General features: G+C 39.8%; 1 protein-coding gene across 3 annotated transcripts in view; it reads right to left on the bottom strand.

Annotated features, from left to right (window-relative positions):
* CCHR11.PART0H12orf4 (chromosome chr11.part0 C12orf4 homolog) overlaps window positions 1–12,689 on the bottom strand; it is a 919,017-nt gene that overhangs the window by 701,727 nt on the left and 204,601 nt on the right. For 2 of the 3 annotated variants that reach the window (XM_044087562.1, XM_044087561.1), the window contains one exon: window positions 5,520–5,662. In XM_044087562.1, coding sequence (XP_043943497.1) covers window positions 5,520–5,662 — 143 coding nt within the window. The remainder of the gene's footprint in view (window positions 1–5,519; window positions 5,663–12,689) is intronic. The other variant, XM_044087563.1, reaches the window with a different exon arrangement.

Raw genomic sequence — 12,689 nt, 5'->3', positions numbered from 1 at the left:
TGTGTGAGTTAGTGGAAGAAAAGATTACTTTTATTACAGAATCTCTCTCTCTCTTGGAGAAGGCTACTTTGGCAGAAATTTGATATATTAAAGAGAGACAGGAGAGGCTTTAAGGAGGGCCATGTGTTCGTGTGGCCACAGACACACACAGACTGCTATTGACAGCAATACCACATTAAAAGTCCGACAATCCAGTAGTGATGTGGTTTCCACACCAATGGATAACATTAGTGCGGCTTCCAATAGAAATGAGCTATTGGGACTAGACCGAAGAATTCATTGGTCTTACCACCTGAGGGCGCCCAAGCATCAAGGATGGAGAACACTAGGGACTACACACAGAAGTGAAATCCAGGAATTTACAAATAGATCAGAAGTTAAGCAAACATCGGAGGAAATGGCAGGCGATCTATATCGACAGTCCCCGTTTTTTTGCACTCTACCCATCAAACTACATCCAGCACATCAGGAGATAACGAGGGAAAGATCACAGAGCAGAGGGCGCCGCAAAAGGAAAGGACGACAGCACTCACCAGAAAGTCGGATGTTGAAAAGGAACTGATACAGCAAGTAAATGATAAATCTCTGGTATGGAACATTTCCTCTAAGACTTTAACATCAGATGAGATGAGTTTATTAAATAAGGGCTTGTCATTTATTCCTGCACCAAAGATGGAGGTAACTGAAAGTATCTTAGATTTAAAAATGTTAGGTAGAAATTTGCAATTGAAACTGTTTGGCAATAATAGTGACATATATGTTCGTGAATTCAGAAAACCAAGTACACTCATTCCTCCCAGCCACCCTGTTGTGGAGTGTTCACAAGTTTATGTGAGAAAGAGATATTTGATGCGTTAGAAAATGCGAAGGATTCTGGTTTCAATAATTTAAATAGAAATGAATATCAAGCTCTTAAAACATTTACAAATGGATGATTCTACAGTAATAACAGCAGCTGATAAGGGTGGCCCAGTTGTAGTTATGGATAAACAATATTATGATGGTAAGATGAAAGAGATGTTAAGAAATATAAGCATTTATTCAATTCAAGTAATTGAAGCTATGTTAATAAAACTGGAGAATGTTTTGTATGATTGTTTGCTTGATAAATGGATCACAGCTGAGTTATATAACTACTTTAAAGTGACCAATCCCCTTCTGGCTGTCATACAGGGGCTCCCAAAAATTCACAAAGACCTCGTATTCCCCCTTTGAGGTCCATCGTCTCAGGACGAGGTTGGGCGACTGAATCTATATCAGTGTATGTGGAGAAAACATTGAGACCAATAGTGGATAAGAACAATTACATTCTTAGAGAGACAAAGCAATTTCTGATAGACCTATTTAATTATGTGAATGAGAGTCAGATCCATGAGACATCCTTTTTAATGGTGACATTAGATGTACACTCCCTATTCACCTCTATTCCGAATGAGTTTGGCCTAGAAATGTTAAGGGAATATTTAACAATGGATGGAACATATAGTGGCACACAAATAGAATTAGTGTATCTACTTATGGGGCAGGTCCTTATTAATAATGCTATGATTGTTTACCATGAAATATACTTACAAAAGAATGGGGTGGCCATGGGCACCTTGAGTGCAAATAGTTATGCCAATTTATTAATGACATCCTGGGAGAGAGAACATATTTTGAACAATAAATGCCCCCAAATTTTGTTTTACAAGCGCTTTGTGGATGATCTTTTTTTGTTATGGCAAGGTGATGAAGAAGAGCTGATGAAATTTCATAAGGAGATGGATAGCACTACACCCTTTTTGAAATTTGATCTTAGATATTCAACAACAGCAACAGATTACCTATATGTGAAGGTCTATAGGACTAATGAAGGGGGACTATCCACCAAAGTCTATAGGAAGGGTTGCCATAAGAATACACTTTTACAAAGAAAGAGCATGCACCCTAAACACATCTTTAAAAATGTGGTCAAAGGCCAGACTCTAAGAGTTTCTAGACTGACCGCACAAGATGAAGTGTTTACTAATGAGGTGGAAGATCTCAGGCAGAGATTTAAAGAGAGGGGGTACACGGACAGTAACAGAGAGCTTGTCCTTGATGAAGCCATAGGCTTGAGCGCTTCAACTGGTAAACCATATTTTTCAATGGGGCAAAGTAAACTTGGTCTTCGGTCTGAAACTCGAAAAACGAAAATTTCAGAACGCCGAACGGCACTTGCAAACACTGCTTCTGCTTCGGACCACGCGGCAAGAAAGACTGAGGATATGGCGTCGGTCATGCGCTTAAGTACTACGGCATACTGACGTCAGCTCTGAGCGCCCGTGACCGACGCCAGCCTAACACTTTGGTATTCGGGCCGACCGAGGACAGCGGACTACCCACAGGTTATGACTGCAGCAATGTGAGACGAAGAACATCCATATTTTTCAATGGGGCAAAGTAATCGATCTAAACTGATTGGTAGGACGAGAGGTACGCTTAGAGTACCCACTCATTACACCAGTAATGATAATAAAATAGTGGACATCATTGAAAAGTATTGGCCTATACTTACACATGATAGTCAAATCAGAGAGATAGTGGGTGGAAAACCTAGGTTCTTGTTCAAGAACAAAAAATCCCTAACGAGACTCCTTTGTTATCCAAAGCTACAGAGAGAGTTACAGTTGAACATAAGGGTACGGAACTAAGCAATAGATGTAATCAATGCCAATGGATTGATACAAGTAATACATTTACACACCCAGATACTAGGAGAGAGTTTAAGTTCAAAATGACAGCCAATTGTAACACTAAGAATTTTGTATATTTGGCCATGTGCAACCAATGTTGCAGTTTCTATGTGGAGAAGATGAACAGGGGAATTTAGATTTAGAATAAGAGAACATCTGCTGAACATCAGGAATTTGGATATAACTAATGCTTTGGTGAAGAATGTCTCTGTTTAGGGACCATAACATATGTTCAGATTTTTGGTTATGGAGAATGTGAGAGAGAATGAGAGGGGAAGTGACATAATCAATAAGACAAAAACATCAGAAACAAGATGGATAATTAGACTGCAAGCAGATAGGGGTAAAGGTCTAAACAATAGGATTCGCATTAAGCCCACTCTCAGGAACAGGATATTTTGCAGGTAGTAGCAGAACCTGAGTGCATTGACGGTTTTTACAGTATCGTATATAAATGTGTATTCATGTTAAATATTCTTAAATAGTGGAGAGACTGTATTTATGTACATTATTTATATGTTTTTATATGCATTTATATGGTTTTAATATATATTTCATTTAGTTTTTTTAAAGTTTTTGAAAGATGTTATATATTTTTATTTAGATATGCTGTACCACTGACATCGTTTGATTGATGGTTGATTAATTGTTCAATTAACCTGCAGTTAGGTAAATGTTTTGATAGGTTAATTTGTGTTGGCTTCAAAATATAAGAGCTCTGCAGTGTATGGATTTATTAAAGGTCTGAAGAAGTGGGAGTCATTGCCCACGAAAGCGCTTACAAAATAAAGAGCTTGTTATATTTTATTTCGAGTGATTTTTAGCCTTCCTTGCCTGTTGGTTGGATCCTTGGATGCAGTTGTGTTATATGCGTACTCTTCTTGTGAGCTGGTGTAAACCACTACTGCTAAGTTAACCCATGCAGCTTAATGAGTGGACTATGGAGATGGACTCAGAATCAAAAACAGTATGGTGAAAGGAGTGTAGTCAAGGGAAAAAGATGTTACTCTGCCACAAAGTGCAGTGATAAGACCAAACCAGGAATTCAGCAAATGTTTTGAAGACTTTAAAGTGAGAAGATCAACCAGCTTGTGGATAGTCTACAAAGAAAAGGAGCAAAGATGGCATTGTGGATGAGGGACTGGAGTTGAAAACTAACAGCAACAGATAAATGCAGTATAAACTAAAGGAGGGCCTAGGGGAGACATGACATGGATTCATTGCATTACAAAGTGCTTGTATGCATGTATGTGTCTCAGTGTGTGCTCTTACCATTATGAAGGAAGACTGAAATGGAAAGATATGGCAGCTTAGAAATATGAAATTAAAGTCTGAATTATGCAGCTCCTTTTTTTTTGAAGAGGATGGAATCATAATTTGAACTACTGAGCAGGTGTTAGTGGGATTCAAAGGACTGTGGGACAGACAGAAGATGGGAAAGCAAGAGGAAGGGAAGGGGCAGCTGTATACAGTCTATATGCAAGAAGCATCTGATCTTAATGAAACACTGGTCTTGGTCAGCTGGATTCTCCATATGTTTGAATGTAAACTACAGCACAGTATACATGAGGCAAGTCTAATGTCCAATGGGCAATGCATTACATTACAAACATCAGCTTACTAGCTAGGTCGTCTCTAAATGAGACACTGTTGCATGTCTGCATCACCACCACAGGGAGTAATGTCTACATGTCTCAATGATAGCTAATGACAGATCCAAAACCCTGCAATGTTGCAGAAGCACACACATCCCAAATGTACACAAAGTCAGCTTAAACTGTACCTTATGTCAGAATAACTCAGAAGCAAAAGTGGAAGGGAATGTAGGCTTACTGACTGATATGCATGTCTGCATCACCACCACAGGGAGTAATGTCTACATGTTCCAATGATAGCTAATGGTAGATCCAATACCCTGCAATGTTGCAGAAGTGCACACATCCCAAATATACACAAAGTCAGCTTAAACTGTACCTTATGTCAGAATAAGTCAGAAGCAAAAGTGGGAGGGAATGTAGGCTTACTGACTGATATGCTGACGTGACACGACTTCATAAACATTAATAAGACAATTTTTAAGGACAGTTTGTCCCTCTCCTAAGCATGGTGAGAAATGAACAGGGAAATCTAAAAAAAGATCTCAGATGACTGGGAAATAAAGAATGCTAGGCCAGGCAAAAAACATGTACTAATAAGTTGCCTGATATTAGTAATGCAATTCATGATGTCAACCAAAGTCATTTTAGAAATACACCTACCCATTGTCACCAGCAAGGTTCACAACAATCCATCAGTGTTCAAAATAACAGAAAAAAATGGCTATGCTCAACAGCCCAAAGCTACAGCTGATCATAAAAAAATAATGACAATAAATAAGCAAACAAATAAATAAAAGGTTATGTGACATGTAAGCCTGATGTATGCATATTTCTTCAATTTAAGCTGGTATACTAAGTAAGAAGCACAACACAAGAAAGATAAGATTTAAACATGATAATGAAAAAAGGAAATAGTCCATGGTATGCCCAATGGTCATTTTAATTTTTTCCCAGTAAAAGTGACCAATACATCTATTAGATTTGAACAGTGTAAAACAACCTACATAGAAAGCTCCCCTAGATAAGCAAAAGGGAAAATGGTAAGCAAATCACTAAAGTCCGTCATAGACAATGACCTTAACAGCTAGAGATCTATAGAAATGGGCTAGACAAGAAACAAATACCATAGTTAATGTTCACCACTGTTACTGTGCAGTTTAGCATAATTTAAAATAATAAAAATGTTGCTTTTGTCTAGCTTCCTTACCCAAATGTATAGTAAAACTTTCTTCCAACTTTCCTTGTTCTTCATATCTTTCATCTCCTTCAGCAGATTCTGTCAGCTGACTAGGCTGGAGTTTTATCTCATCACTTTGGGAAGGAAAAACATTCGAAATAAAATCTGAAAATCTAGCCGAGGAAATAAATTGTGCATCTGATTACTACATAACTGTTGATCTCCTACTTTAGACACAATAGAAGTCTTCATGGCTTCTGTTTATACAAACATATCACTATATAAGTTTACTGACTTAAGTAACTCTTATACAAACTAACAACTGCGCTCATGCATGCTGTTACTCTGGCTGCTCTTACAAAATGGCACTAGGGAGTGCGCGTGTCTGAAATTTATATGTGCACATACAGCCTTGACATGCTTCTTTTTTTTTTTTTTTTGCTCAAGTGTTTTATTGATTTCTCAAAAAAAAAAAAGAAAAATATCGTCATATATGTTATTAATATATTAACTAACAAATGAAACAAGATCATTAACTATATACAGTATTTACATTTGGCCTGAAGATTAATTATATAAATATCCAATTCAATCAGAATGTCACATAAATAAAAGGGAATAGTTTTTTCTCTTTTCTTATACAGTCATGAATAGTCTGAGTCTTGACATGCTTCTTAAAGATACAGCACAGTTCACTTGAACTCTGATCTACATCCTCCTTCTTTGAGAAATAGGTCATACAACACTATGAGTCTGTTTAGCATGCAGAAAATACAGGTAATTCTTTGTCATGCATTACGCAATACTAAGAACACACACATACCCCCCCCCCACACACACACACACACATATATATATATATATATATATATATATATATATATATATATATATATATATATATATATATATATATATACATATATATATATATATATATATACATATATACATATACACATATATACATACACAATCAAGTCCACATTGCTGCATACTTCACACTAGGCTTTAATACTCGTCCATATCGTATGACATAAGATTGGGAATTAGATTTAGCAACTGGAACTGTCACTGTAAAATGTTTGACCTGTGGAATGTCTGGAAGATTTTCTGGAATAGAATCAGAATTTTGAACACATTCTGGTATGGGAACAGTGTCTGATTCATTCTTGGATTTGAAGTCTGCATCACAGAAACAATGTTGTGATCGTGATGATGATTCTGGTACAGGAAGATGTCTACGGTTCCTCCTATATTCCACACCCTTGGAGTCTACAAGGAAGCATCCTGGCTTGGCAGAGATGCCTGTAATCTGTCCAATTTGATCAAAACCTTTTGTTGTCTGGATTCGTGCCATCTCTCCTTCCCTCAATGGATGAAGTAATCTGCTCGATCTGTTGTAATGAGATTTCTGGATATTACGCTTCTTAACCAACTGAGCCTTGATGGTTTTATTGTTGTTAGGTTTAGGCTTCAATAAACTGGAAGTAATGGGTTGAGTAGTTCTAGTTTGCCTGGAAAGTAGTCTTTGAGCAGGTGAGCCAAGAATATCATCACGGGGTATGTTTCTGAGATTAAGTAAATTCAAGAATATATCAGTGGTGTCACGCTTTGACCTTTCAAGTAACTGCTTTACACTCTGTACTGCACGTTCAGCTAGACCTTTTGACTGAGGATATTCAGGACTACTACTGACATGTACAAAGTCCCATTCTTTAGCAAATTGCTGAAGCAACTGGCTAGTAAACTGTGTACCATTGTCAGAAAAAACTTTGTGTGGACGACCATGAAATCAGAAATGACGTTTCAACTTAGTAATAACAGCAGTGGATGTTAGGTTAGGTAGTAGATCAGTCTTAAACCAATTCAAATAAGAGTCAACCAAAACCAAGTAGGGTTGATTGTTACACTCAAAGATATCAGCTGCAACTGCTGACCAAGGTAGTCCAGGAACTGGACTTAGTTGAAGTGGCTCTCTTTGTAAAAGCGGTCTAGTACTACTGCATACTGAACAAGAAGAAAGTACTTTATCACTGTATTTTGGTAATAAAGGCCAAAATACTAACTCTCTTGCTCTTCTCTTAGTGGATGCGGATCCTGGGTGACCAGAATGCAATATCTGGATATATTCTTATTGTAAGGAAAAGTACAGTTGTGTACACTTACCATAAATGTAGATGTTCGAGTGTATTCACTGTTGCAGTCATTACATTTGGGGTAATCTGCTGGCAGGTTGCCCTCAGTCGGCCTGATTAACAAAGTCTTGGGTCCTGCGTTGGTTGCTGTCCCTTCTTCCATGACGTCAGGTCATCAGGGGTATAAAACATGCAGCCAACACCATTTTCATCAGTTTTTCTTGCCCCAGATGTCAGGTGCCCCTCAAATGGGGAGCAAAAAAAAAAAAAAAATTATATTTATATATATATATATATATATATATATATATATATATATACATGTAATTTAGAACACAAAAATATACCAACAAATAAAAGCAAATACAACAAAAAGGCTTTTGAGCATAGTAACAGAAAGAAGAGGTATAAAAAGAGAAAAGTAGGGGGCTGGCAGGTGGGTAACCAGGACTGCAACAGTGTATACACTTGAACATCTACATTTATGGTAAGTGTACACAACTGTACTATGTTCTTCATGTTTCACTGTTGCAGTCATTACATTTGGATAGAATCTCAAAGCTATGGTTGGGAGGATGAAATTATACAGCATTAGGAGCAGCTGTAAGACCCTGCAGGACAGCAGTAGCAATGCCTGCTCTGGATTTAGAGAAGAGAGGTAAATGGTAATGCTTGGTGAACGTATGAACTGAGCTCCAGGTAGCAGCTTCTAGAATGTCTCTGGTAGGAACCCCTCTGAGAAAGGCTGCAGAAGTAGATGCAGCCCTGGTGGAATGGGATCTGATCCCCTTGGGGACAGGTTTACCATGATGCATGTAGCAGAAACTAATACAATGGCTTATCCATTTTGAAATAGTCTGCTCTGAGATAGCCTTTCCCTCTGCCCTTGCAGCAAATGTCACCAGTAGTTGCTCAGATTTTCTTAGAGATTTTGTCCTGTTCAAGTAGAATCTTAGTTGTCTGTGTATATCCAATGAATGCAGAATCCACTCCCCCCTTGTTCTGTGGATTTGGGGAAAAAGTTGGCAGATGAATGGTCTGATTAAGAGCCACACTAGATACCACTTTAGGCATAAAGGATGGATTGGTCCTGAACGCTACCCTGTCTGGGTAGAAAATAATAAAAGGCTCCACTGCCATGAGAGCCTGTAGTTCTGAGATCCTTCTAGCTGAAGTGACTGCTAAAAGAAAATCTGTCTTCCAAGAGAGAAATTTTATGTCCGCAGTAGCAGCTGGCTCAAAAGGAGGCAGGGTGAGTTTTTCCAACACAAAATTAAGGTCCCATGCAGGAGTTGGTGCTCTCCTGGGAGGTCTTAAATTTTTGGCCCCTCTGAGATTCTGCTTTAGCAGGGGATGAGAAAAGAGGGGAGGCTCTGTGTTGTAATGAGCTGAAATGGCAGAGCCGTGGATTTTTATGGAAGAGAAAGACAGGCCCTTGTGAAGCATCTCAGTTAAATATTGCAAAATCTGAGGAATATTGGGCATTGCTGTGCTTATTCCTTATGCCTGATTCCAGGCACATAATCTTTTCCATTTATCAGCATAAGATTTTATAGTACTAGGCCTTCTAGCCTCCAAAATGACATCCATCACAGGTTTGCTGAGAGATGTAACTGGTGAAATTAGTTGATTAGCCATGCTGCAAGATTCAGAGTTTGGAGCCGAGTGTGTAGAATTTGAAATTTCTGCTGAGACAGTAGGTAAGGTGTCTAAGGCAGGTACCACAGAGGAAGGTGTGACTTATTGCGTAGGAGCGGGTACCAATGTTAGCAAGGCTAGTCTGGAGCAATCAGAATCATTTTTGTTTTTTTCTGTCTGACTTTTAGTAATACCTTGGAGAGCAAAGGCAGAGGTGGAAAAGCATAGACTGATAGGTTTTTCCAGCTGAAGGATAGAGCATCCGCTTTCCAAGCTTTTTTTGTGATGGATTCTTGTGCAGAGTTTGTCCAACTGATAGTTTTGGGGTGAGGCAAAAAGATTTATGTCTGGGCTCCCTCATTTGCTTGTCAACATGCTGAAGATTTGCAGATCCAGTTTCCATTCGTGTGGGTCCATAAGATTTCTGCTTAGTTCGTATGCCAGAGTATTTTGGTCTCCTGGCAGGAACTGAGCTTGTAGATGTATTTGGTAAGTCAAGGCTGTGTTCCACAAAGCCATGGCTAGTCTGCAAAGGAGGTAGGAATGGGTACCCCCCTGCTTGTTTATGTACCACATGACTGTGGTGTTATTCGTCTTTATCAGTAGTTATCTTGGATGAAGAAAGTCCTTGAAAGCTGTCAGAGCATTCTGTACAGTTAGCATCTCTTTCTGGCTGATATGCAGGTGCATTTGATTTGGGCTGCATTCGCCCTGAATGCATCTCCCTGCCAGATGCTCCCCCCAAGCATAGTCTGATGTATCTGTAGTCAGGGTTTGGGTGGCAGGGGGTGGAATGAATGACAGTCCCTTGTTTTGGTGACAGGCCTCTGCCCACCATAGGAACTCTTGCTGCAGGCAAAAAATGACAGGAATCATTGTTTCCAGGCTGTGACAATGTTGACTCCATAAGCTTTTTAGGTACCATTGAAGTTTCCTCATATGCAGTCTTGCATATGGAATTAGAAGAATGCAGAAAGCCATGAACCCCAAGGCCTGCAGAATTTGTCTTGCAGATAAATGGGTTTTTGTGGCCACTTGTTTGAAGTAAGTCATCAATTGGAATTGTTTGTCTGGCGTGAGGTAAGCCATCTGGGCAGTTGTATTCAAGTTTGCACCCAGGAATGTAATTTTTTGAGAGGGTACCTGTTGTGATTTCTTTTCGTTTATGGTGTACCTTAGGCAAGTTAGAGGCCTTTTTACAAACGCCAGATGCTGTAGAAGAGTGTCCATGTTTTCTGCCTGAATTAGACAATCGTCCAGATAAGGATAGATTTCAGTGTTTCTTTGTCTGCAAAATGCAATTACTGGTGCCAGACACTTTGTGAAGACACTGGGCACAGTAGATAAGCCAAAGGGCAGTGCAGAGAACTGGTAATGCAAATAGCCTGCTTTGAAGCGGAGGTATCTTCTGCAAGATTCCCTGAGTGGGATATGCAGGTAAGCCTCTTTTAAGACTAGAGTTAACAACCAGGCATCCTTGCCTAGCATAGGCAGTAACTGTTGTAGAGTCAGCATCTTGAATTTAGAAATGTCCAGGAAAGTATTTAGAATGGATAAGTCCAGAATTGGACGCCATGATTTGTCTTTTCTAGGTACCAGGAAAAGTCTTGAATAAAAACCTTGTCCCTTTTCCTTTTCTGGTACTGGTTGAATAGCCCCATATTCATGAGGGACATAACTTGTTTCTGGGCCTCTGCCCACTTATTTGGAGGCAGATCGGGCCATCTGTTTGGAATTGGCAACGTGTGGAAATGAAATCTGTATCCCTGGGATACTATATTTAAAACCCACTTGTCCAGGGTAATTAGATGGCAATTTTGTGCATGAAGTGCTAGTTTTCCCCCCAAAGGGGCTGCCAAAAGATAAATGCTTTGAAATGGCAGAGGAAAGTCATTGAGACAGTTTACCGTCGGGAGGTGCCTTGATACTTCCAGATTTGGAGGTGGAGACACCCCATTGTTTTGTTCTGTAAGTTTCTTGTGACTGAAACCTGGAGCCTTTGGAGTGTCTGGGTTTGACCTGAGCGGCTCTGGTGGGTACTGGAAAGGACCAATTCTTAGTAGGCCAGTGCCTACTAAACCTGGGTGGCCACACTTGTAGGAAATCTTTTACAGTTTGCATAGATTTAGCTTTGTCTTCCATCTTTTTCAAAACTTCTTCTGCCTTACTACCAAATCGACTGTCTTGTAAAGGAGCATCCAACAATTTTGCTTTAACATGATCAGGCATATTTTGCTCCTTGAGCCAAGCATGTCTTCTTATCACAGATCCAGTTACAGCGGCCCTGCAAGAGGCCTCCAAGGAATCAAAACCACATTGCAAAGTATGCTTTCCAACTTGCTCAGCTGAATGCAATAAATCCTGTAACTCTTTATTTTCCACACAGTCAGAAATCAACATCATTTTCTGTTTAAGTAAGCCCATGACATGCTGCTGATATTTAAGCATATGAAATTGACAGTTTAAAGCCCTGATTGCCAGGGTTACCGACGTGTAAACCTTCTTACCCCATCTATCCAGCGCCCTGGAGTCTATCAGAAGGGGTAGGATTTTTAGCAGTAGAAGCCTTAACACCCTTGGGACCCTGAGAAATTGTTTCAGGGTCAGCAGTAGGGTTTTTAAAAAGAAATTTGTGGGAGTCAGGAACCCTGTAACATCTGTCTGGCTTACTAGGAGCTGGAGGCAGGGAATCAGGAGCCATGCTGGATTCTGACAAAACATCATCAACAATGTCTAGAACAGGAGGTATAGCCAAACACCTATGCTGAGGAAGAAGGAGGAAATCCCTAAGCCTCTTTTTGGATTCTGAAAAATCCTGACTCTCCCAATGAAAATGTTCCCTTCCTTAAGGTATTCAAAGTTTCTCCAAAAGAAAAATCCTCAGGAGGAGAAGCAGAAGGGATGGATTCTTCTGCATCAGAGTCCTCATAAGGTGGAATAGATAATTCCTGATCAGAAGAGGAATCAGAAGAAATGGAAACCTGATCTGAAGATTCATAATCAGTGCCTTGCCTAGGCCTCTTAGCAGGAGGGGGTTGGAAACCCCTGATCAAGGTAATTAAATCCTCAGCCATTTTGATCATTTGCTTTTTAGGCCTAAGGGCCTGTGCACGTGGCCCAAGCGTCAGTTTTTTAGACATAGAAGTTGGTTTTGCCCTTGGTTTTGAAGATGGCATCTGTTTAATATACAAATCTTTAGGCCTGAAAACGCCCTCAGAAGCCGGTGCCTGCTCAGCGGCTCCAGACCCATCTAAGGAAGAGACATTCGCGGGTTCAGTACTTAAAGTGTCTCTTGGCATACCGGACTCCGAATGGGTCTCAGTAGAGGTCTGCGAATCAAAAGCAGTGGGTATCAGGGGCTGCGAAAGCACCTCACTGAGTACCGGCGACTGGCTTAGGAGAAGCTTTGTCGTCGAATTTGGAC

This window comes from Protopterus annectens, chromosome 11.part0, assembly GCF_019279795.1.
Source record: "Protopterus annectens isolate FY-2018-M chromosome 11.part0, PAN1.0, whole genome shotgun sequence".
Taxonomy (NCBI): Eukaryota; Metazoa; Chordata; order Ceratodontiformes; family Protopteridae; genus Protopterus; species Protopterus annectens.
This window is presented reverse-complemented; position numbering and strand designations above follow the sequence as displayed.